This window comes from Camelina sativa, chromosome 3 (genome assembly GCF_030686135.1).
Source record: "Camelina sativa cultivar CO46 ecotype springtype chromosome 3, ASM3068613v1".
In the NCBI taxonomy this organism is placed as follows: Eukaryota; Viridiplantae; Streptophyta; class Magnoliopsida; order Brassicales; family Brassicaceae; genus Camelina; species Camelina sativa.
Genome location: NC_141882.1, coordinates 7293975 through 7317197, shown reverse-complemented (window position 1 = coordinate 7317197; position 23223 = coordinate 7293975). Strand labels below are relative to the sequence as shown.

Genomic DNA, 23223 nt, shown 5'->3' with positions numbered 1-23223 from the left:
AGTTTTGTTTCCTTTTTGTTTGTTTTTTTTTCCTTTTCATTTTTTTCTTCTTTTTTATTTTGTTGTTTGTTTCCCTCGATTCAATTGCATCAGCAAACGCGCCAACGACTATTTTGTCCCCCAGAGACGGAGCTCCTTAACGTCGAAACCCTAATTTCCTCCATCTCCTTCTCATTGTCGATTTTATTAGCAGAGTAGTATCAACAACTGCTCCGATCTCAGCTCTAATCTCCTCCGGCAAGAACACAACACAATTGTCTCAAATCCAATTTCAGATTCACATAAGTAAAACAGAGAATGAAGGAGTCGAAGAGATACCAACGACTGAAGTGATTGAGACAATGAGCTGTACATTACCTCGGTCCAGCAATAGTCCAGCATTGCAAAAGCCCAAGTTCAACAATGCAGACATGCCCAATATGTCCAGCAGTATAGTCAGGCCCAATACGCAGAAGAAGTCTTCCTCCTCTCAACGGCTAACTACACCTGCACAAAGAGACGAAATCAGAGACAATAAAGTGAAAGCAATGAAGGACTGCACGGATCGTATACCACTCAACAATAGGTTTGAATGTTTGGACATATATGATGTGTGATATGAGTAGTGAGTTGTCAAGGGTAAAACCCTAACAATGTAATGCCTATATAAGACAAACTATGTAACAAACCTATGATAAGGAAATAAGGCCATCATTATCGGCAAAACACACTATGTGTTCTAAGCCCAAAATAATTAATAAAAAGTGAATAGTGGGCTTAGATCAAATTTTCTGGTCTTGAATGAGAACTGATCTAAGCCCAATTCTCATTTGTGTGGTCTTACGTGATTGGTCGAGATGTTTTGGAAAGAAAGAAAAAATTTCATTTCTCCCATCCTCTTCGAAATTGATTCTAGGGTTTCTCTTTCTCTCCAAAATGGCGAAAGCTTCGTTGTCACCATATTCGCCGCCGAAGGTTAGTTTTCCGGCAATTGAAACACCAAAATCGAGAGCTCTTCCATCTAGAAATCAATCTTTGCATAGCTTCTCCAACAAATCCGTTTCAATTCCCTTATTTTGTCGATTGATATGTCCAGCGATTTGAAGGTGAAGTCGAAATCTTCTTGCTGAGCCTTTGTCTCCTCTTCTCCTTTGTCTGGCAAATCTCATCTCCGGCGATATAGACAAGGTAGTTCTGTCGTTTCCTCTTTCAGTCTTTGTTTCTTGGATGTTTCATCGATTTAGGGTAAAACTGAAATCTGTGAATTAGGTTTCGGTTTAGTAACATGGTATAGGGTTTGTCTCATCTGTCAATTAACGGTTTTGATTAATTAATATAGGATTTTAGTGAGCTTATCTATGACTGAATTCCGAGAGTTGTATTTTGAATTTGAAATCAACCATAACACTCATGAATTAAAATTGAATTTTCTTTGTTTCGGAGGCTTGTAGGTGAGGTTAACCAGCGCAAATTAAATCGGATAACCATCAAGAAACCTGCATTTGCTCGAAAGTAAAAGGTAAGTCACAAGGTTGGTTTCCTGATTTGAGTGGTGTTGTGGTTTGTGTAGTAGTGTAAGTGTTTATTCACTGATTTTATTTGATTAAAGTGGCTTGTTAATTGTTGTTTGATTGTGTAATGAGTTTCTCTGAATTGTTTTGTGGTGTCGGATGTTTGATTAGGTTTATTTCTTGTAACTGAGTTGTTGTGAATTTAGTGTCTCTTTGTTTTGGTTTGTATGTCTCACCATCTAACTTTTTATCATCTGGTCATGTTCTCCATTCTTGACACTCTCATTGCCAAGAAAGAAACTCTAGACGAAGATGAAAAAGCTCTAAAGAAAAAGCTAATGGCTGAACTGTTTTAACTTAGAAGAAATAGTAGATTAAGTTTGTTTTAAGTATGTTTGTCTTAATGTTTTTACTGAATCTCGGATGTTTGTTTAAAGTATGTTTGTTCTTTATGTTTTTAATGAATCTCGGATGTTTGTTGTACTTTATGTTTGTACTCTATGTTATTAATGAATCTCCGTTGTTTGTTCTCTATCTTTTAACTATGATTGTTCTCTATGTTTTTAATGAATCTCGGTTGTTTGTTCTCTATGTTTTATATAGTTGGGAACTTATATATGTGTTTCGGTTTCAGGTTGAAGAAGTCATGGACCAACTATACGACTATGGATAAACAGCCCATTAGACTATAGTTCTGATTCAGAAGAGGAGGTTGAGACCTGTTACTATCCTCCGCAACCATCAACTGCGATTGGATTCAGAAGTCTATGGAGCCGTGAAGCTCAACCACTACCTGATTATGAGACACAACTGAACCAGCTCAAGGACCAACTGATCCAGCTCAAGGACCAACTGATCCAGCTCAAGGACCATCAAAACCAGTCAGATCAGAGGTTGGTGAATCTGGAGAGGCTTCTTACTGAAGGACGAGAGAAGAAACCATTCTTTCAAATGGCCCCTCAATTAGTAGTTGTTGTTTGCTTCGGTATGATGGTTATGGTAGTGGTACTTTTCATGGTAGGTAAGTAAATTTGTTTAGGCTTCGGTATGATTGTAAGCTTTTTGGTATGTACCCGTGACTTGTATGATTGTAGGCAAAGACTAGTGAACCCATGATCAGCTTGTTTGGATTTTTGTTCAGGCTTAATTGTAAGCTTTGTTTAGGCTTCTTTGGTATGTACCCGGGATGGTGAACCCATGATCGGATTGATTGTAAGCTTTGTTGTAAGCTTTTTTGGATTTTAGTTTTAGAGTCAAATTTTAACAAAGTCACGAGAGTTTATGTATCACAAACATTGATGTTTCACAAGAGTTGATGATCACTCTATATATATGAGAAAAGCACAAGGTTTTATTTCAACAAAAACAAACATTTGTTTCTCTCAACAAACACAAACATTTTATTCTCTCAACAAAACATTTTATTCTCTCAACAAACATAAACATTTCCTTCTCACAAACATTTTTTTTTTTTACAATGTTTTTTTTTTCATTTGAATTTAGTATTGTATTTTGAATTTTAGTTAAAATTTTATAAGTTTGTAATTTAAATATTATTTTATAAGTTTTTATAATTGTAATATGTTTAACAATATTATATTATTAAATTTAATGATCTTAAACATGTTGTCCCAATAATTAACCTTTTAACAAAAGATTTTAACTAATGATTTTACATTATTTTTATAATATTTTTACTCTGAAAACATCCAAAATATTTTTTTAATATTTTTACTAATGATGCCTAAAAGAGCAATGTTCTTTACCTAAAAGAGCCGCTCTCCTCGCTTCTTCAGATTTTACCCAATTTTGTTTGAATTTCAGAAAGCAATCGAAGTGTATCGAGTGATTTTAACGTGAAAAGGAAGAGAGAGAGAAGGCTTCGAATTCGATTAGTGTGGGTTGTGTGATATTATGAAAATGACGGAGATGGAGCAGCCAAAGAAAGTTGCTGATAGGTATCTCAAACAAGAGGTTCTTGGGCAAGGTACCTATGGAGTCGTCTTCAAAGCCACTGATACTAAGGTCATTTTCTTCGAATTTTGTTTGAAAATTAGGGTTTAAGATCTGTCGGTAGTACCAGTTTCTTCTCGTCTATCTCTAGGGGAATTTATTGGGTTTTCAATTTTGAGAATCGTGTAGCTTCAGTTCTGAGACTTCTGAATGTTACTTTATTTTTTTGGCAGACGGGACAAACTGTAGCAATAAAGAAGATAAGGCTAGGTAAACAAAGGGAAGGTGTAAATATTACAGCTCTCAGAGAAATCAAAATGCTCAAAGAGCTAAAGCATCCACATATAATTCTGCTGATTGATGCATTTCCTCACAAGGAGAACTTGCATCTTGTTTTTGAGTTCATGGAGACTGATCTTGAAGCTGTCATCCGCGATTCCAACATATTCCTATCACCCGCCGACATCAAATCTTACCTCCTTATGACGTTTAAAGGACTTGCTTATTGCCACGATAAATGGGTTTTGCACAGGTTACTTGTTTTTTTATTAAAAGACCTTGCTTTTTGTTTCTGTAATGCTGCTTGGTTTGGGACTGATCTATGTGTCGCTTGAGTTCAGGGATATGAAGCCAAATAACTTGTTAATAGGAGTTGATGGACAGCTGAAGCTTGCAGATTTTGGGTTAGCGCGTATATTTGGTAGTCCAAATCGTAAATTTACTCATCAGGTATTCTTTTTTCGGCAATGCCATTTATCTTTTGGTGTACTATAATCAAATTGAATACTAACACTCACTCGTAGGATAGTAATCATATATGAAGTGATCAGGGTAGTTTTTACCTGTAATTCTGTGGATCAATGAGAAAGATTGAAGTTTCTTGTTGTATACTAATCCCTGCAATGCTGAAATTTCTTGATGCTCTTACTGGATTTATGCTTCACCTGTCGATATTGCAAAATGTTTCATGTATTAATCAGTCTCAACTCAAATTACATGATGTAGCAGATCTCTGACTTTAGCTATTTCTGCCATCTTGTTTCCCTTTGGACACCTAAGATTACTATAGAACTCATGAGAACTTTCTTTCCAGATTCGTGCAATGCACCTCATTTTCTGTTGTTTCTAGTTGTTTCAATATCTTCATATCTTGATTCATCTGATGATGCACAGGTGTTTGCTAGATGGTACAGAGCACCAGAACTTTTGTTTGGTGCAAAACAATATGGTGCTGCAGTTGATGTTTGGGCAGCTGGCTGCATATTCGCCGAACTTTTGCTACGTAGACCATTTCTTCAGGTTAATAATCTTACTCAACTAATCATGGCTAACAATAAAACGTAGTCCAATCATCATCTCTTTGGAATGTTATACTCTGAGACTACGCAATTACTTCTTTATCAATAATTTTTCGGTATGCTTACTTATTCAATTTCCTTTGTGCAGGGAAACAGTGATATCGATCAATTAAGCAAAATATTTGCTGCCTTTGGAACACCAAACGCAGATCAGTGGCCTGATGTCACAGACCTTCCAGATTATGTAGAGTATCAATTTGTCCCGGCACCGTCTCTACGTTCTTTATTCCCAGCAGTTAGTGATGATGCTCTCGACTTGTTGTCCAAAATGTTTACCTATGACCCAAAGGCTAGAATCTCCATTGAGCAGGCTCTAGAACACAGGTGCATAAAGTTCACTATCTATTTATAGGCAAAGTAATATAGCCTTCTGCTCTAACATCTTTGCTTTCATTTTCTCAGGTACTTCACTTCTGCACCTGCTCCTACTGACCCGGCTAAGCTCCCGAAGCCAATTCACAAGCAGGATGGTATATCCTCTCACGGTAAACGTGAGGCCATTACAGTGTTATCACCACCACGTAAGTTTAGAAGAGTGATGCCTGAGCGTGGGAGGGTTGATAGTTTGAAGTCTCATGTTGACAAGGATCAACAAGCACCCATGTCATTAGATTTTACCATCCTTGCTGAACGACCTCCAAACCGGCCAACTATCACCAGGTAAAAACAAAGTCATTACACCCCCTTTCTCTAGATTGATTGTGTTTTGATGGCTTATTCTTACCTTGTTCATTTTGTAGTGCTGATAGAACCCATCTGAAGAGGAAACTCGACCTTGAATTCCAATAAGACTGTTGGTTTTGCACTCTTGCCTCGTTCTCCATTTTCATGTTCTGGTGAGACCACAACATTGTTAAGTTGTCAATTTACTGCTGCTTGTGTAAGCTGGCGATTTATTCCTTTTCATTTTTTTTAGCTTAATTACATATTAAAGGGACCTTAAATTCACAATGATAATATTTTGTTGTCCAATAGGCTTTATTCATTGTAAACTGATCATCCTGTACTATGCCGTCTATGATTATAAAGCTTTCTTCTACTTTTGCTTCTGGGAATCTTATGCACTACAAAGTGAACTCTGTTTGAATGCCCCAAGAATTTTAATTGATCCATTGACAGCTCAACAAGAGTTAACCAACACAAAGCTTATAAATCTCATACAAGCCAGAAAAAACAGATGCCCCCGGCCACAGGTTGGTCAAGCTCTTCTTTAGTCATCCGCGCTTGAAGACTATCACGATTGCTGTGCAATTGTCTTTGCAACGACGTTCTTTAACAGCTTCTTTTACCAGACGGCGACTTATCATGCTTACAGGCAAGCCCTCCTGTAAAATAATAGTAGCTGTTAGCATATAAGAAATCTCTCATTTAATTTTCCTTGCATTCTTTAGGACAAAGTGATTTGGCAACTGTAGGTATTTTTTTTACCTTCAAAAGTTTCTGAACAAACCCAACAGCATCGCTTGGTCCAAACACCTGAAAACGAATGCATTGTGTAGATTATATAAGTAGCAAACTTTGAATAATGCAATGTTCTTATAGAGAGCTGCACAACCACAAACGGAGAGCTTACCTCCCACAATCCATCGCAACCAAGAATCATGAAGTTTTCTCTTTCAGTTAATTCAAACGCATGAATGTCCGGAGTTGCAGTGACGCCAAACTGGATTTAGTAACTTGTGTTAGATACTAATATCTCATAAGATTTCAGGATGACTAACAAATTCAAGACAAAATTAATGTCTGGAGTTGCAAAATGACACAGAGCAAGGTTCAAGAACATGTCTAAAGGATTTTGCAAGCAAGAGCTAAAATGTCACAAGGATTATGGGCTCAAGTTAAAGTAGGAAGCCATAGTATTATTACCTTCTTGAATTGACGATCACCAAAAGCCCTAGAAACCTCAAGACGTCCTTGTAACCGTCCATTTGAGCTTATAACACCACCTGCCTGTGAAACCCAAACTAAGTTAATTATTGGGCATAGTGTATGCAAATTACAGAGAAATCACTTTCTGGCTAATCAAAGACTAACCTTTTGAATGCGAGAACGCTCTTGTGGATATATTGCTTTGTGCTCTCTCGTCAAAACAATTGCTTTGAGTGGAATACATGCTTCTGTATGACTCTCCGATTCGTTGGTAGTAGAGGATCTTGCCAAAACAGCCTTAGCATCACCGATATTGGCAATAAAAACCTAAAATGCATGACAGTGAATGGGTGTGAATACTGGAGAAAAGGTTAAGTAATTTTATGAACTCTATTAAATAACAGAGTCAACATATTCAATTCCAAACTAGGAACGACCCCATCACTGCCATCCCAACGGTCAGTACCTTTTGATCAACTATCCAGACACACACTGCTGTGGCGCCATCTAGCCATCCTCCTGCACCAAACACAAAGAAGTTCAGGGAGAACCAAAAGTTTGACATACAGGTGCAGAACATACAGCTGCGCGAAAACCTGTCACAAACATACAAAAATCACCTGAAACACTTTCTTGCAGGAGCAACTCATCGGTTTTCCGGAAACCTGATAGCAAATTTGCTTTAACAGTTCAGAATCTGTGGGATCTCAATAGCCAAAACGGAATCACTAAAAAGCTTGAAAAAAGTTATGAAGTGAACTAATATACCTTCAAGAATAGCCTTTTTAGCAACTTTGACATCCAGCTGAGGCAGTAATCCAACATTTTGACAGAAAAGAAGGTGAAGTGAGACCGACTGAGTAACATCAATAAAGTCTTGCTTTTTGATAAAGACGTTAATAATCTGAACCAAGTTAAACAGACCAACTCACGTGGTAACCCAGCTGAAAGAACGTTAAGATGAAGATGCTTCTTAGCAAACTCTGCTGCTAAACGACCTCCGTGCCCATCATAAATGGCAAAATGTGCACACCTTCATAAGAAGCAAATCATTACAGCAGAGTCTAGTTTTGTGTTGAAACGAAACCAACAGGTTTACAAAACAAGCGGAAACAAATGATTTATGCCAACCAAATCAAAGCCTTCAACTTTCAACACCAATAAGACCAGGATCTTCCTAATTCCAAGTCCCACAGACAGAACTGGCTTGATGTGTCCTATTATTACACTAGATTCAACTGAAAGCTTGTATTTTTATTTTTTACCTTAGTTTCCCTGGGAAATCCAAAGAAGCGTCAGGCAAAACCACCCAAACATCTTCCATTGTATGTCTAGCTCCTTTGTCTTCAGCAACATCAGCTTCAACCATAAATTCCTTCTTCTCTTCAGCTACACAGCCCGGGATATTAGCAAGAGCGGCTACGGCTTCTCCTCCGCCGGAAACCTCCAGCTTCTCATCCGATGTATCACATCCAGTATCCTCTGACTTCTTCGCCTTTTTCACCGGTGAAACTAAATCCTCGCTGGATAACGAATCAGCCGCGTGCTTGTGATTCGGGTTTTCCATTTTCTCAGTTTGTTTCCCGGCAATAATCTTTGTCGCCGTCGCAAGGATTTGTGACACAATTAGCGCTAACACCAAAGTTGCAAGAATTTACAAGTTAGTACCTTTAGTCTCTGTATACTTTATTTTAAACCCCCAAAATTTACAAATTTTATTTATACTCCCTGTAGCAGTGTAGCTGTAGCATTTGCCATTTGAACCTAAATTTTGGAACCCATTTGTTTGGTTCCATAATGGTGTGATGATATATTCAGATGATTCATTTTTGAAATGATAGGACTTTGAGAGTTGGACACTGTCCGAGCTGTCTTGAGGCAAACCTTTGCCTTATGAGTTTGACAATTATGTTTTCCAAATTATGCATATTTTAAGAAACCCCTTAAGAAGTTGTGTGTGTGGTCTCAAGAAAAGGGTAGTCTGTGTAGCCCACTACAGGATCAGAAGTGTAGAACGTGGATCTGTCGTACTTATTCAACGGTGCATTGAGTTCTAATCTCCTCGTCAGATCAGGATTCGCCAGGAACGTCCGTCCATAAGCCACCAGATCGGTTCTTCCCTCTCCCACCGCTTTGTTCCCATCATCTCTAGAATAACCTCCAGCCACTATGAACGTGCCTTTGAAGGCATTTCTCATCGGCGTAAGCGATTCCGTGCACTCGAAGCTTCCTTCAAGGGTTTTCATTTTAGGTTCAACCACGTGACAGTAAAGGATTCCATGCGTGTTCATAGCTTGCACCAGGTAGAGTCCTAATGCTTCTGGATTCGAGTCTCCAGACTCCATGTAATCTGCGAACGGCGAGAGTCTGACTCCTACATGATCTGAATCGATCTCGCTCACCACTGCTTTGATTACTTCCAGAGCGAATCTACACCGGTTCTCTAGTGACCCGCCGTATTTGTCACTTCTGTCATTTACTTTGTCTTTCAGAAACTGATCAATCAGGTAACCGTGTGCGCCATGAATCTCCACTCCATCAAAGCCTGTACTTATATATGTGAAGTGTCTTGATTAGCTTTCACTTCCATTTCATTACATCTAACATCCAAAGACTTTGCTTACCAGCTTCCATCGCATTTCTTGCAGCAATTCTAAAGTCGTTGACAATGGCGGGAATCTCTTCAGTCCTTAACCGCCTTGGAGGCATAAACTGACCTCCATACATGTTCTTGCACATCAATGGCTTGTCTGTAGAGGAGACAGGAGCTTCTCCATTTGGCTGGTCTAAAGAACAGAGCAAATAAGTATACAAGGCAAGAATTTAAAGCCTCAATGTTTTTGGTGTTTTTGGTTTTTTTAGTATACAATAATTAAGGAGAAAGCAATTTAGTGGGAAACCTTGATGAAAAACCCTGCCACCATGCCAAATCTGGCAAAAGAAGATGCCGCCTTTCGAATGAACAGCATCCACAATGGGCTTCCATGCTTCCACTTGCTCTCTGGTCCATATACCAGGTATATCCGGATAACTTCAAAAACATAGCTCACATGTTAAAGCAAAGATAGTGGTTTAGTTTGAACTGTAAGCTAAGAATATTACAATCCACAAGAGTTATATATACCCCAATGATGTCTCGGACACTACACAAGATTCGGAAATAAGAAGACCACCAGGTGTTGTTCTCTGAGTGTAATATAACTTGGCATGAGGCTGAGGAATGTTACCATACGATCTTGATCTCGTCAATGGCGCCAGAACAACCCTGATTGCATTTCAAAGATTACAGGCAGCAACAATTATCGACAAAGACTATGGACTAGTGGAAGGTTTAGCAGAAAGAGGCAAAGACATTAGAGGTACCTGTGAGAAAGATTGAAGGGTCCCATCTTATAAGGTGTGAGGAGAGGTATACTCTGTTTGGTCTCCATGGAATCCGATGATTAAATAAAATAATGTGTTGTCTATGTTGAATTGTTGATCCAGATTTCAAGAACTGTTCAAAGATAGAAGTATACAGGATAGAAATATGGTGATAGCGGTGTGTTGATTGGTCAAAGCCGTGCGCAACTCGTCGTCTTCTAGTTCTAGTCGGTCAGAGCCGTGCCCAAATTTTCCCAAGATTATCTATCCACTCTGAACAGTGCACACCGGATCATGTAAGAGAGGCCTACAATGTTTTTTCACATTAACACATTTCAAGTTTTGTAATTTATTATCTGAGGGTAAGTTTTCTGTCTTTAATCCTTAGCTTTGTGCATTTTCTGAAAAGGTTAATATGGGAATTGCATATTCGATAAGGATGCGACTGGCGCGTAATACACCAACTTGTATATATGCTCTGTTATGTTTTCATCTCTAGACAACCTGACTTCTACGACGCCACTACTAATCAAAAAACAGACTCAAACAAAAGTTATGTGGACCACTCAATTACCATGAAAGAATAGAGACATTTCAGTTGACAAAAAATGAATAGAGACATTTTACAGACTCAAATCTTTGTTTGCTAGCTCCATTATTTCAACGAGAATCTTAAAAAATTGCACTAAAAATCGAAAGTTACACAATATTCTAATCTTCTTCCATATACTACGTACTCTCTAAACCTTATTACCACTATCATCATCATCATTATTATCTTGGTCTTTGACATACAAGTACACAAGAAGCACCAGTAGTGGATAACTCACACTAGTGAGTGACCAATTAACAATAAGTTGTGACATTAACGGAACCTTACGAGTATCCACTTGCCAAGCCACTGCAGCTCCTGCACTCTGCACTCCTTTGTAGAATCCACTGTATCTACTCAAAGTCTGTGAATCATCAGCCAATGCTCCTATCAACCAATACACCATACTCTGATACATGGCATCTAAGAATCCATAGCTCATATATAACACGAACGGTCCCGCGAATTCGACCCCTGAATCTTTAAAATCAAGTTTCTTCTCCGGTAGATTGTTCAACGAGTAACCGTGCTGATTCGCTAACCCTCCGCCCCATATCGCGGTTCCGACCACCGCAACTAATGATATTCCGGCGAATCCTCGAGCTCTCCGGCTTTGAAAGCTGAAGTCCATCACGTAACCTATCGCGATAGAACCAACCATTTGAGCTCCCCAATAGAAGACGTTGTTGAATCCTCTGGTTCTTAAGTTGAAGAGAAGTCCATTCACATTGTTGAACTGGTAGCTGTAGAAGAAGTTGCTAGCCCAAGCCGCTGGGACGATGAGGAGCATTTTCCGATCGAGGAATAGCCGGAGGACGGCGGCTGCTTCGGTGGACGGACGGGAGTATTTCACGGCGGAGCATTTGGATCCGTCGTTACGGATAACAGAGTTTGCAGGGAGGATTCCGAACGAGAGGAGAACGCCGGCGAACATGAAACACATGAAGGCTATGTACGTCGAGTCGTTGACAGATGCGGCGGAGCTACGGTGGTAGTTTAGGATAAACGGGATTAATCCGCCGATGACGCCGCCGAGATTGAAGATGCTCCAGAACAAAGCGATGTAAGTGCCTTTCCGATGCGGCGGAGGGTATGACGTCATCACAGCTCCTTCTCCGGCCCATAAAAGTCCAGCGCCGCATCCGAGTAAAGCTCCGGCGACGATAGCGAAAGCTTGGTGGTGGTGATGGTTGTAGTAGAGGAAAGATCCGGCGTAGAGAACGTAAGTCGAACATCCAGCGGCTAACGTGAGCCGTGGACCGAGCACGTTGTAAAACGCGCCGCCTAAAACCCCGAAAACGGTGAAAGCGGTGTAAACGGCGGTGTTAGCGTTGTTAGCGGCGGTTGGATCTACCTGACCACCGCCTCCCATGCCGGAGAGAGCGTTGAACATTCCTGGACAACAGAAACAGACGAATCCCATCAAAGTCACTTGAGCCAGAGGAGAATTAAATCGCCATTTTTTATCTCCCGGTGGTTTGTTCTTTTCTGCTCCGCCGTGAGTCTCCGCCGGAGTTTTTTCATCGTCTCTCACATTCATGATCGGGGAAAAAAAAAAAAGATGAGAATTTTTATTATTCTTCTCGTAAACTCAAAGCACGGATCTTTTGATTGTGATCCTTATAATGTTACGATTCTTCTTCCTTTACTAGCGGACATATTCATGGGAAGAAAAAAAATTAAATAGTATCAATTAAGCCTAATTACCTTACAAAACAGATTAAGAGATCGTTGACACTTGACAAAAAAAAAAAATAGAGATCCTAGTATCTCTAACTGTAATAACTACAAATATGTACAGTGGAAATAACAAGACAATTGAAGGTACTATTTGTTACGTTCTGGATTTTAACAAGAAAAAGTCAAATGTACTAGTAATAATTAATTTTAGTAAGAAGAAGAACTAATTCTTGACGTTAACAATTGCCAACCCAAAAAAAAAAAAAAAATGGTCGATATAATCAATTAATAAAGACTTTTTTGTTTTGACATAATAAATAGTGATCGAGTTAATACCAATTTTTTGCATCTGTATTTTTTATTTATGATAATTAATCAAAAAAATTCTTCAAATGTTTTTATCATTTTGATTTTGGTATATATTTCTTATTTGCGTGAACAATAATATATACATTTTAAACATTATTTTCTACTTACTTTTCCATTATAATTAATCATAAATATAGTATGTAAAATATGAAATAATTCTAAATTCTATCATTTTAATGAAATTTAAATTATTTGATCTTTGATATAATTTTATAACTAATTACTTAATGTGATAAGTGGAAATATGTTGTTTTCATATATAAATAAAATATTTAATTTTTATCCAAAAAAATAATAAAATAATAAGTTATATGTAGATAGTAGATGTGGCATGATGATGTGTCATCGAGAGATTTCTTTCAATCTATAATATATTATTGAACCCAAAGATACTTATACAACCATTTTAAAAGCTAGGAATAACAACAGCAGAAAAAAAAAGCAAATAATTGAGAACAGTTCAAGAATACAAAAGAGAAAGATAGCTCTTCCTCTTCCGTAGACCCATCGCTCCATCGGGTCGTAGATTTGAAGTCGTTCACTGTAGTGGAGTGCGTGGAGATGACAAATAAATCGTTATTGCAGTAGTTCACCTGGTCAAACATTCCTCCTCTGGGTACGAGATTGTCGCCTTTGGTCCATTCTTCATTTTTAACTTTCAATTTTCTATGATTCTAACAATCGGCAAGAACATAGTCATTAAAAATTTTTCTAAATCCTAAACCAATACCTCCCCTTAATTTAAGTTTTAAAAATCTCGTCTTTTTCACATTATCTCTTCCTCATTTTCAATATGATATTGTAAATTATTATTTGGATTTTTAATAACATAATAGGATTTGTATATTTTCAATTTATTTACATAGTTATTTGTTTAATAGGGCAAACCGATCTATATGTGTTTACAATAATAAAATATGCAATTCTATAAAACTCACACGTTATTATGCCATGCAGGTATGTATACAATTTCATCAATATTATTTATGGTTTCATATACATCAATATTAGTTTGCAAAATTTACAATCATATTATAGAGCGGGTTTGTCAAAAAAAAAGAGTCGATTAGTAATAATATTTTTGCCGATGCAATTTTTCATGTTATACTTTTAACAAATAATATATTTTACAATATTTTAAGTTTATTGCTACTTTTAATATAAATTATATTATATATAAATAAATATTCCTCCGCGCTATAGCGGAAATTCGGTTATAGTAATTTGTTGTTGTAAAGGTTAAGTGACAAGTTTTATGGCCGAGAAAATAGAACAAGTTTCCAACAACATATATTTTTTTAACATAATATTAAAATGATCCGAGCGTTTTACGACTTGAAAAACTTGGATATTTCGTATGCTCTAAAAAAGTATATAATAATCTTCTTTCTCTCTCATATAATCCAATTCCTTTGGAATAAAATTTTTCTTTTTATTCAATTTTTCTTAATTTTTAGATCTTTTGGTATCCACGAATTCTACATAAAAATAGTTATAGTCTCGTTAATTAGAATTCAAGCTTAAATAATAGTATATGATATATATGATTTGGTTTATATTTATGAGTTGTTTTTCTAATCAAACTAAATCAAATGGAAAGTTATTAATTAAAGCAAACCGAAAAAATAAGTAGAAATTATGTGTAGTTTATTTCAAGAAAATCTCAATTTGTATTGTTTAATTGTAAATAGTAACGGGTCGGGTTTTTAATTATTAGAAACCGGATATATAATCGGGTCAGGTATAGGAAGACGGTTTAATTCTCGTGGGAATATCAAAAGGTCCGTCCCCTAATCTCCCCATAAATCGTATATATGTGTGTGGCCCGAGTGCTCTTTGTCGCAACCCCACCCCACCCAACGCGAGAAGTTGCGACCCTAACCTAGAAACTCCGCCACGAGAATTTTGGGGGAAAATAGTTTCTTCTTCACTTCGCCGGAGAATCAATTCGTCGTGTATCGTCTGAGATCGACTCCACCGACCGGACCCAGTTCGAATCGATCAATCTGGTGTTCAAAGGCCGAGACTTTCTGCTGTTCGCTCGTTATATTACCAATTCAATCGGAGTAGGGTTTAAGGGATTGTTCCCGCGAAGAGCCTCCCGACTCGTTTGGCTACTTTTGTATGAGATTCCCTTGTGTTGTGTTTTTTGTTGCTTTTTGATTTTTAATTTAGCAAAAAAAAGCCTTTTGATTTTTGTATTCTGTATGATCAACAATTTCTCCATAGTAATCTTCTCTGCGTCTTCGTTTTTTTAGCTTTACATTATTCGATTAATATTCAGGCAAAAAAAAATTGTTGAGAAAAAAAAAAGATTGAAATTTTTTTATACTCGGTAGAATCTGATTGAAATATTAAGGGAAAAAAAAAATAAGAGTGAAAAAAAGAAAGAGAGGAAAGAACAAAGTAAGTAAGATCTATGGCTAGTGTCCAGCAAAATGGGCAAAGGTTTGGCATTACAGAACCTATCTCTTTGGGAGGACCATCGGAGCTTGATGTGATTAAGACAAGAGAGCTTGAGAAGGTTTCTTCTGATATCTTATATAGCATGTGTCTTGTTATGCTTCGGTTTTCTAGTTTCTTAAGTTTATGATTGAAATACTTGTATCTTTAAGGTTTATACTGATTGATTATTATATTTGTTGTTACTTGGTTGTTCAGTACTTGCAAGATGTTGGATTGTACGAGAGTAACGAGGAAGCTGTTAAAAGGGAGGAGGTTCTGGGGATACTAGATCAGGTTTTGTAGTATTTTCGAATCCTAAGAACTTGTGCTTGTTGATTTTCATCCATGTTTTGTGATGATAGATCTTCGTTGTTTATGTGTCCAGATTGTAAAAACATGGATTAAAACAATCAGCCGGGCCAAAGGGTTGAATGATCAGCTGCTTCATGAGGCGAATGCAAAGATATTTACTTTCGGTTCTTATCGACTAGGGGTAACGATATAGAAGATTTAGCTTTGTTTTAGTCATTCTTCTTGTATTGCTAAATATTTGGTGTAGAGGGAAAAGGAACGATGTGAATTGGTGAAAGCTGTGTTTTATTTCTGTTGTCTTGAGATGTTTCTGAGTGGGAAGTGGTATCACTTGTCTTCACATGCTCTTTGCGTGCATTTAAAAGTATTGAGATCAATGTTATATTTGACACTTGAATTACATCTGAATTGAGCTTTTCAGTCATTTTTAATTGTTGGTAAACCTAGGACACAATAGGGTGTCCTTGGTGAGAACAGTTCATTCTTAAATTTTCAGTGTCCTAAAAGAGTTCCTTTTCAAGTTTGATTGCTCTTACTGTCACCAATTTCTAGTATATTGAATGTTCCTATAACTGTTCGTTTTACATTTTCAAATAGGTACATGGACCTGGTGCTGATATAGATACTTTATGTGTGGGACCTAGACATGCAACTAGAGAAGTACTATAACCTCTTGCATCTATGTATATGTAGTTGTATATTTCTTCTGTCGATTTATTGTGTTCAATATTCATCTTCGTATTTCCCTTTAGGGTGATTTCTTTGGTGAACTACAAAGAATGCTGTTAGAAATGCCTGAAGTAACTGAACTGCACCCTGTGCCTGATGCTCATGTTCCATTGATGGGATTCAAACTTAATGGAGTTTCTATAGATCTCCTTTATGCACAACTTCCACTCTGGGTTATACCTGAGGTAATTTCTGGCTTACAGTGAGATGATTGGTTGATTAATGAGGATTAGGACGTAGATTCCATTTTATGGATTGTTTTGTTTTAACGTTTAGATATGATCCTCACTAAGCCCATCCTTACTGATTAGAATCACTTAGTTTCACGCTATTACGCAGTTTACATTATGTTCATGAATTTAAATGAATGTTATGAGGGGATCTCTTAGAAAATAGGTATTCTGAATATGGAGCTCTGATTGTGTTCCTCATATGGAATCTTAATTGTGTTATTTGCCCGATGTTAATGGTGCAGGACTTAGATATATCACAAGATTCCATTCTACAGAATGCTGATGAGCAAACTGTTCGGAGCCTTAATGGTTGTAGAGTTACTGACCAAATCTTGCGTCTGGTTCCAAATATTCAGGTTTTGTGCTCACTGACGATACATCTCTTATCTTTAAATTTTTTATTGCATCCATATTATTTGCTTACTCTGAATACATGTTTGGTTTCTGAGCAGAACTTCAGGACAACACTAAGATGCATGCGATTTTGGGCCAAACGACGTGGAGTATACTCTAATGTATGGAGAATCCTTCTCTACAACTCGTTATTCCATTTCATTTATGTGACTATCATGTTGCTAAGTAAAGTCTTGTTCTGACAATTTGCTAGGTCTCGGGATTTCTTGGTGGTATAAACTGGGCGTTGCTTGTAGCTCGGATATGCCAACTTTATCCTAACGCCCTCCCGAATATGTTAGCATCTAGGTTCTTTAGGGTCTACAATCAATGGCGTTGGCCGAATCCCGTTCTTCTTTGTTCGATGGATGAAGGATCCCTCGGTCTTCAAGTTTGGGACCCTAGAAGAAACCCAAAGGACCGGTCGCATATAATGCCCATCATTACTCCCGCTTACCCTGGTATGAACTCCAGTTATAATGTCTCTGCAAGTACATTGCGGATTATGACAGGAGAGTTTCAGAGAGGAAAAGAAATATGTGAGGTAAGATTCAGATACAGTAAGTTCAAATGGTAGGCTTTTATGCAGATTCAATGACTTATTAAAACGGCATGATGTCATGCAGGCTATGGAAACAAACAAAGCTGATTGGGATACCCTTTTTGAGCCATTTGCATTTTTTGAAGCGTATAAAAACTATCTTCAGATAGACATCTCTGCTGCAAATGTCGATGATCTAAGAAAATGGAAAGGCTGGGTTGAGTCACGTCTCCGGCAGCTCACACTGAAGGTAAAATGTCCTGTTTTCTCAAATCGGAATAGTTTCTCCTGATTTTGATTCTATAATGATTTGACTTGGATTTTTTTCATTATAATCTCAGATCGAGAGACATACTTATGATAAGCTTCAATGCCACCCTCATCCCCATGATTTTCAAGACTCATCCCGACCACTCCATTGCTCTTACTTCATGGGTCTGCAGCGTAAACAAGGAGTTCCTGCAGCAGAAGGCGAGCAACAATTTGATATTAGAAGAACGGTCGAGGAGTTTAAACACACAGTTAACGGTTACATGTTGTGGATTCCCGGGATGGAGATTAGTGTCAGCCATATAAAGCGGAAAAGCTTACCTAATTTTGTGTATCCTGGTGGAATTAGACCTTCACATACCTCTAAAGGAACATGGGACAGCAAACGCCGTTCAGAGCATAGAAATTCTTCTACATCAAGTGCAACAGTTTCTCATACAACTACGACTGAAATGAGTTCTGAAAGTAAAGCTGGTTCGAACAGTCCAGGAGATGGGAAGAAGAGAAAATGGGGACATGATGAAACACTGACCGATCAGCCAAGACCCTCTAAACACGTTGCTGTTTCAGTACCTGTAGAGAATTCTGAAGGCGGGAGCCCGAATCCATCTGTTGGATCCATTTGTTCAAGTCCTATGAAAGATTATTGTACAAACGGTAAATCTGATCATATTAGTAAGGATCAAGTAGATAATGTTTTCAGTAAGGATCCACCAATAGAGAAGATAGCCACTCCTCAAGCTCCTAGTCAAGAAACTGAGGAGCTTGAAGAAATTGGTGATTTTGGGAATCAAATGATACAGCAGATAACTCCCAAAGATGCAATCTCGATGGTTACTGCAACTATACCTCCATTGGAAGCTACTGCTTTGAATGGCTCTCTATTCTCCAATGAAGCAGTGGAAGAACTCGAGGTTTCTTATTTTTTCCTTATCAATTTTCGGGTACATAAACTGGTCTCTTGATCTTGTTCTTGTCTGATTTTTCTTATCTTGGAAGGTTCTTCCCATGCGACAGCCTGAGGCGGCACATAGAGCTTCAGTACAACAGCGGAAACCGATAATTAAGTAAGTGGTTTTCTGTCTGTTTGTACTCTCACTGTTCTTTTAACTCTGCATTTTTGGATTTTGACAAAGATTGTTTGCGTTTTTTTTGTCTGATTATTTGCAGATTGAGCTTCACATCTCTAGGCAAAACCAATGGCAAGTAATAATGGTGTTTTCCCTACATTGCCAAGAATCTCAGCATGTACCCGATATTCAAGATGTTAGTCGAAGGGTTCTCTATGTAAAAGAAGAGTCTTCTTATATTATGTTACTTTTCTTAGATGTTGCAAGTCCTAAATACTTTGATCTCATGTAAAACTCGTTTGGATAAGATTAATGTAATGTGTTCTCTCGTCTATCCGAAACACTTTTTCTCATGTCCTGAAACAAAACACAAAGTGTGGGTTGAGTTCCAACTTCACAGATAAATTAATACATACCAACATTTGGAGTATATTCTACTAATATCATGTTGATTTTAGGTAGCCTCGAAGAGATATGTTTTGATTAATTTCTTTTCTTTGTTAAAATCCGAAGTCTCGATCCAGACGTTAAAACACCGTCTTATATCTTAGTTGCAGGCGTTATATATTAAATTACTCTCTACCAGAGTCTTAAATCTACCAAGGATACAGAACATAGTTTCAAACTCTTGTTCTTCTTACAAGTGTTGTAAAAGTAGTATTTCAATCACATAGTCATAAATAGACTCAACAAAATAATAAGATTGAGAAACACAGTAAAAACATAATTGTGATGATTGCTAAATCCAAAAACAAAACAAATATGAATACAGCATCAGATGATTCAGATCTATACAGGGAGATAGCTTAAATGAAAGATCTTGAGGTATCATAAACCAGACAAGAGATACAACTCTCTCTTAACTCTTATGACTTGAAGTATGCTGTCTTCTTACAGACCGGACAAGCATTCTTCCTCGATAGCCATTGTTTCACGCAATGGACATGAAAACTGTGTTCACAGTTCAATTTTCCAACCTCATCCTCTCTCTCATACTCATCCTGTAATCATCAAACAACGAGAATCGCGCAATATGAAACTCATGATCCCACAGTAATAATCTGACTAAAGTTTTGAGAAGCCATTGACCTCTAAATCATGACTTTACCTGACAGATGCTGCATTTTCTGTCAGCAAGAGTATGTGATATGGAAGGTTTGATTTTCCCAAGACAACGATGTATCTCGCTTTCTTTAAGTCCAGTATTCACATAACCAATTCTATCACCAAGCTCAAGAAGTTGCTGTGTAGGTCAAAGCAAACACTCTCGATAAAGTTGACAAGATGAAATTGTAAACTCTTGTCTCATGAGATTTTGAGAAAACATACCTCGTATGACATGTTATCAACATCGAGCCTCAATTCGTGGTAGTGATCACGCAAATCTGTTATTTTTCCCATGACAAAACCATTCTGGAGCATCATCATCTGTCAGTGAAAAGCAGGATTAATTTAACATGACTACACTGGCTGCATGGTTTTATAATATAACTAGCTATTAGCCATCCAAAACAGTTTACAGCACCATATAAAATATTTAGCCGAAGTAACAAGTCAAACCTTAAAACAGTGTTGAGTGTGATCAGTTAGTAAAGTCAGGGGTAGTCTATCACATATACCAGAGATATAAGAAAGTTCGAAAGATGAGCAAACTATTCGGCAAGAACATTCTACCTCGGTAAGATCATCAGGGTAAGAGCGTTGAAGTTGGCTACGACATCTACTTGATAACAGTGTTGGTTCAGCGCGTGATGATGTCAGAAGAACAGAAGAACCCTGCAAACATTCGTAGCATCCCATTATCATTGTTGAAACATACACAAAAGGGTCCTAACTTTCAAGTCCTCTGAAACTGAATAAACAAAAAATACTCAGACAAAACATAATCCCAAGAAACTTCCCTAACAAAATGAACCCATACATAAGCTTAAACAATGCTAAGATTCCATCCTCTAACCAAACAAGACAGAAGCATGCTAATATTCCATCCTCTAACCAAACCAGAGTTCTTCTCAATTTTGATTTGTTTATTTCCTATCAAACCCAGAGGACCACCACACACACACATCAAACAAAGTATATTCTAACATTATCCCTCACATATGAAATAAAAACTAATAATAGAGAATCTCTACTACTAAAGTAGACCCTTGTGATTGTCTAAAGAGAATCCAAAACCAGAAAAACACAAATTTAATAGACCAACCAACAAGGCCCAGCAATATCATAGAGCTAACTACAACCACTCCAAACAGTTTAAACTAAACAATTTGCTCAAAGTCAAATCCCAATAACACTCCTAAATTATAATTAATACTAAATTCATCACCAAATACTCAAAAAAGATCAGTGGTAAATTCATCTAAATTTACCTCAGTATTGTGGTTAAAAATGTTGTTATCCACATCAATTTTGCGACGAGACGACGGAAGATTCCTTCTCCGAGGAGGGTCGACGGATCGATCAACAACAGCATCCGTCGAGAACCCTAATCCAGGTCCGCACCAAACATCAGGAACCGAGACGCAACCACCAGCAACGACGTCTCTAGCCTCGCTCAAAATCCTAATCGAACCATCTTCGTAGCTGTTCTTCTTGCTCTTATTCTTCTTCGTCTGCTTCTTCTTATCTTTTCTAATTCTGGCATCCCAATCCGCGGAGGAGCGAATCACGGAAGGAACAGAAACTTGCTGAGCTGCTGCAGCGGCAGTGCATCCCATCCCTCGAAACGACGCCGTTTGGTACGGTTTCTTTTTCGCGGTTTCGTTGGAGTTGGAGGAGGAGGAAGCCGGGAGGAGAAAGAAGGAAGACATTGCGGAGTTACAGAAGATATTAGGCTGAGAAATCGGAAGAACGACGTGGCTCAACGGCGGATCATCTTCGGCGGCTTCCAGGTGACGGATTGTTTGGTTCCTAGCTCGTCGGAGTCTGGTGTGCACTCCGATTGTTGTCGAAGACATTCTCAGAAAGAGAGAAGAGACTACAGTGCGCGGGGAAGAAGGATGAGAGAGAGTGATTTCAAGCTGATGATGATGATACAGTTTTTGTATAATGATTATATTTTCGTATATTTTATTTATTTATTGATTAATTTGTGTGTATATATTTGTTTTTATATATGCAACCGTTTAATATAATTCCAAAACAAAATCAGCTTATGCATATCTCGTGATTATTATAATATATGGCGTGTTATCAGAAAATTTTCAAATATGAAATGTATATAAATGGTGACATACTAATTTTTGGTTAATTTTAATAATTTTAAAATAAGCATACAACCAAATAATTTATGTTGTTTAATGTGAGAATTTGTCTGGGGTTTGTTTTGTTTTAATATAGATTTTGGGAAATTTACAGTGTTAATGATTTTGCTTATATTTTTTGTTTTCCTAATTCCAGAAAAGTAAATTTAAAATTTTATAAAAAGTGATGCTTGCTTGTAAATATAGGAAAGGTCTCATCTCAATGTCACTTTTTTCCTTTTTGTCAGATCTAATTTCGCTATTTACACCACCACTTGAAAGTTGCATCCAATTTGACACTGGTTCTATCTTCTACATCAACACGCCTGATGCTCCTTTGAGAGCTCAAAATTAGACCAAAATAAGCCCAACTTGAAACTGGTTCTAGCTTCCACATAATAAATAGGTATAATGGTATACCTTGGATATTATTGGGAATTATTGTTAGATATGGTTTAGAACAAAATTAATAAAACTAGAGAATATAAAATTTAACAAAATAAAGGAAAGAAACTCACACACAAAAAAAAAGTAAAGAAATATGCTATATATATTTCAATTTGCATTAAAAGCTACAATTCAACTGGAAATAAACCAAAAGAATATATAGAAAACTACTAAAATACGAAAAGGTATTATGTAATAACAACAAAAAGAAAAAAGGAAAAGTTCTGAAGGTTGATATGAATGAATGTATTTATTTAATTTATGTTGATATGAATGTATTTATTTTGTATTGGTCTTTTTGGATGAACCAAAGACATACATATATTTTGACAAAAAAAAAAGACATACATATATTGGAAATAAAATAAGGTGTTAAAATATAGTTTTGGGACAGTGTTAATTAATTTTCACATCTGGCACAAGAGCTCTAACAAAAGATTAGTAATCTCTACATTTAATTAACATATGATCCACCTTAATTATAGTACATGTGGTACGAAGTAATTAACATAAACCCTGAGAGGCAGAGTTTTCAACAGATAAAAAAAAATCGAAAAAGGGAACACGTTCTAGTTACTAATTCGGTTGTATTGATCGAAATATTCTTCTTCGTCTTTTCTTGAATTGTCTATCACTTCGGGTTTCTCTGAATCCGTGTTTACTGGGAGAAAATTATAGAACTCCATAATCCATTGGTCGTTTAGTTTGGTCTTATTGCTCTGACAAAAACAATCCATGTCCAAAAGTTAGTTTTTAGAGGTAATATTATACTCCTCCCTCCGTTTTATAATATAAGATATTTTAGAATTTTTTTTGTTTCACAATATAAGATGTTTTCAACTTTCTAGGTAATTTTTAGATTAC

General features: G+C 37.1%; 5 protein-coding genes and 1 pseudogene across 8 annotated transcripts; 2 read left to right on the top strand and 4 right to left on the bottom strand.

Moving 5' to 3' along the window:
• Positions 1 to 3214: 3214 nt before the first annotated feature.
• Positions 3215 to 5842, top strand: LOC104775913 (cyclin-dependent kinase D-3). The gene is made up of 7 exons (XM_010499878.3): positions 3215 to 3515; positions 3677 to 3975; positions 4064 to 4172; positions 4617 to 4742; positions 4890 to 5125; positions 5204 to 5461; positions 5542 to 5842. The coding sequence occupies exons 1-7, from the start codon at positions 3405 to 3407 to the stop codon at positions 5588 to 5590; spliced, it is 1188 nt and encodes a 395-aa protein (XP_010498180.2). The 5' UTR covers positions 3215 to 3404; the 3' UTR covers positions 5591 to 5842.
• LOC104775914 (putative protein phosphatase 2C 8) lies at positions 5820 to 8367 on the bottom strand. Its single transcript, XM_010499879.3, has 10 exons — positions 7936 to 8367; positions 7595 to 7703; positions 7439 to 7475; positions 7291 to 7335; positions 7137 to 7189; positions 6836 to 6997; positions 6668 to 6751; positions 6375 to 6464; positions 6230 to 6277; positions 5820 to 6126 (listed from the first exon to the last, which is right to left on the bottom strand). Exons 1-10 carry the CDS (start codon positions 8235 to 8237, stop codon positions 6016 to 6018), a joined length of 1041 nt encoding a protein of 346 aa, XP_010498181.1. The 5' UTR covers positions 8238 to 8367; the 3' UTR covers positions 5820 to 6015.
• Positions 8368 to 8496: 129 nt separating this feature from the next.
• LOC104775915 (putative 12-oxophytodienoate reductase-like protein 2A) lies at positions 8497 to 12218 on the bottom strand. 2 transcript variants are annotated; one of them, XM_010499880.3, is made up of 5 exons: positions 10034 to 12218; positions 9795 to 9935; positions 9571 to 9701; positions 9295 to 9456; positions 8497 to 9215 (listed from the first exon to the last, which is right to left on the bottom strand). In XM_010499880.3, the coding sequence occupies exons 1-5, from the start codon at positions 10099 to 10101 to the stop codon at positions 8614 to 8616; spliced, it is 1104 nt and encodes a 367-aa protein (XP_010498182.2). In that variant the 5' UTR covers positions 10102 to 12218; the 3' UTR covers positions 8497 to 8613. The 2 variants fall into 2 exon arrangements, with proteins under 2 accessions (XP_010498182.2, XP_087364746.1); XM_087508620.1 differs by having other exon boundaries at positions 9295 to 9451; positions 10034 to 10397.
• On the bottom strand, positions 10692 to 12165 carry LOC104775912 (UNC93-like protein 1 pseudogene; annotated as a pseudogene). Its single transcript, XR_015595316.1, has one exon. The product of XR_015595316.1 is annotated as an UNC93-like protein 1 pseudogene (transcript).
• Positions 12219 to 14432: 2214 nt separating the features above from the next.
• On the top strand, positions 14433 to 19008 carry LOC104775911 (nuclear poly(A) polymerase 1). The gene is made up of 12 exons (XM_087500475.1): positions 14433 to 15198; positions 15336 to 15413; positions 15505 to 15612; positions 16029 to 16091; positions 16184 to 16345; positions 16636 to 16749; positions 16846 to 16908; positions 17001 to 17330; positions 17413 to 17577; positions 17669 to 18511; positions 18597 to 18664; positions 18768 to 19008. The coding sequence occupies exons 1-12, from the start codon at positions 15094 to 15096 to the stop codon at positions 18805 to 18807; spliced, it is 2139 nt and encodes a 712-aa protein (XP_087356601.1). The 5' UTR covers positions 14433 to 15093; the 3' UTR covers positions 18808 to 19008.
• Positions 19009 to 19282: 274 nt separating this feature from the next.
• Positions 19283 to 21861, bottom strand: LOC104775910 (putative E3 ubiquitin-protein ligase HIP1). 2 transcript variants are annotated; one of them, XM_010499874.3, is made up of 5 exons: positions 21040 to 21861; positions 20342 to 20443; positions 19997 to 20095; positions 19776 to 19910; positions 19283 to 19668 (listed from the first exon to the last, which is right to left on the bottom strand). In XM_010499874.3, exons 1-5 carry the CDS (start codon positions 21625 to 21627, stop codon positions 19534 to 19536), a joined length of 1059 nt encoding a protein of 352 aa, XP_010498176.1. In that variant the 5' UTR covers positions 21628 to 21861; the 3' UTR covers positions 19283 to 19533. The 2 variants fall into 2 exon arrangements, with proteins under 2 accessions (XP_010498176.1, XP_087364744.1); XM_087508618.1 differs by lacking the exon at positions 21040 to 21861 and adding an exon at positions 20589 to 20703 and having other exon boundaries at positions 20342 to 20519.
• Between the last annotated feature and the right edge of the window lie 1362 nt (positions 21862 to 23223).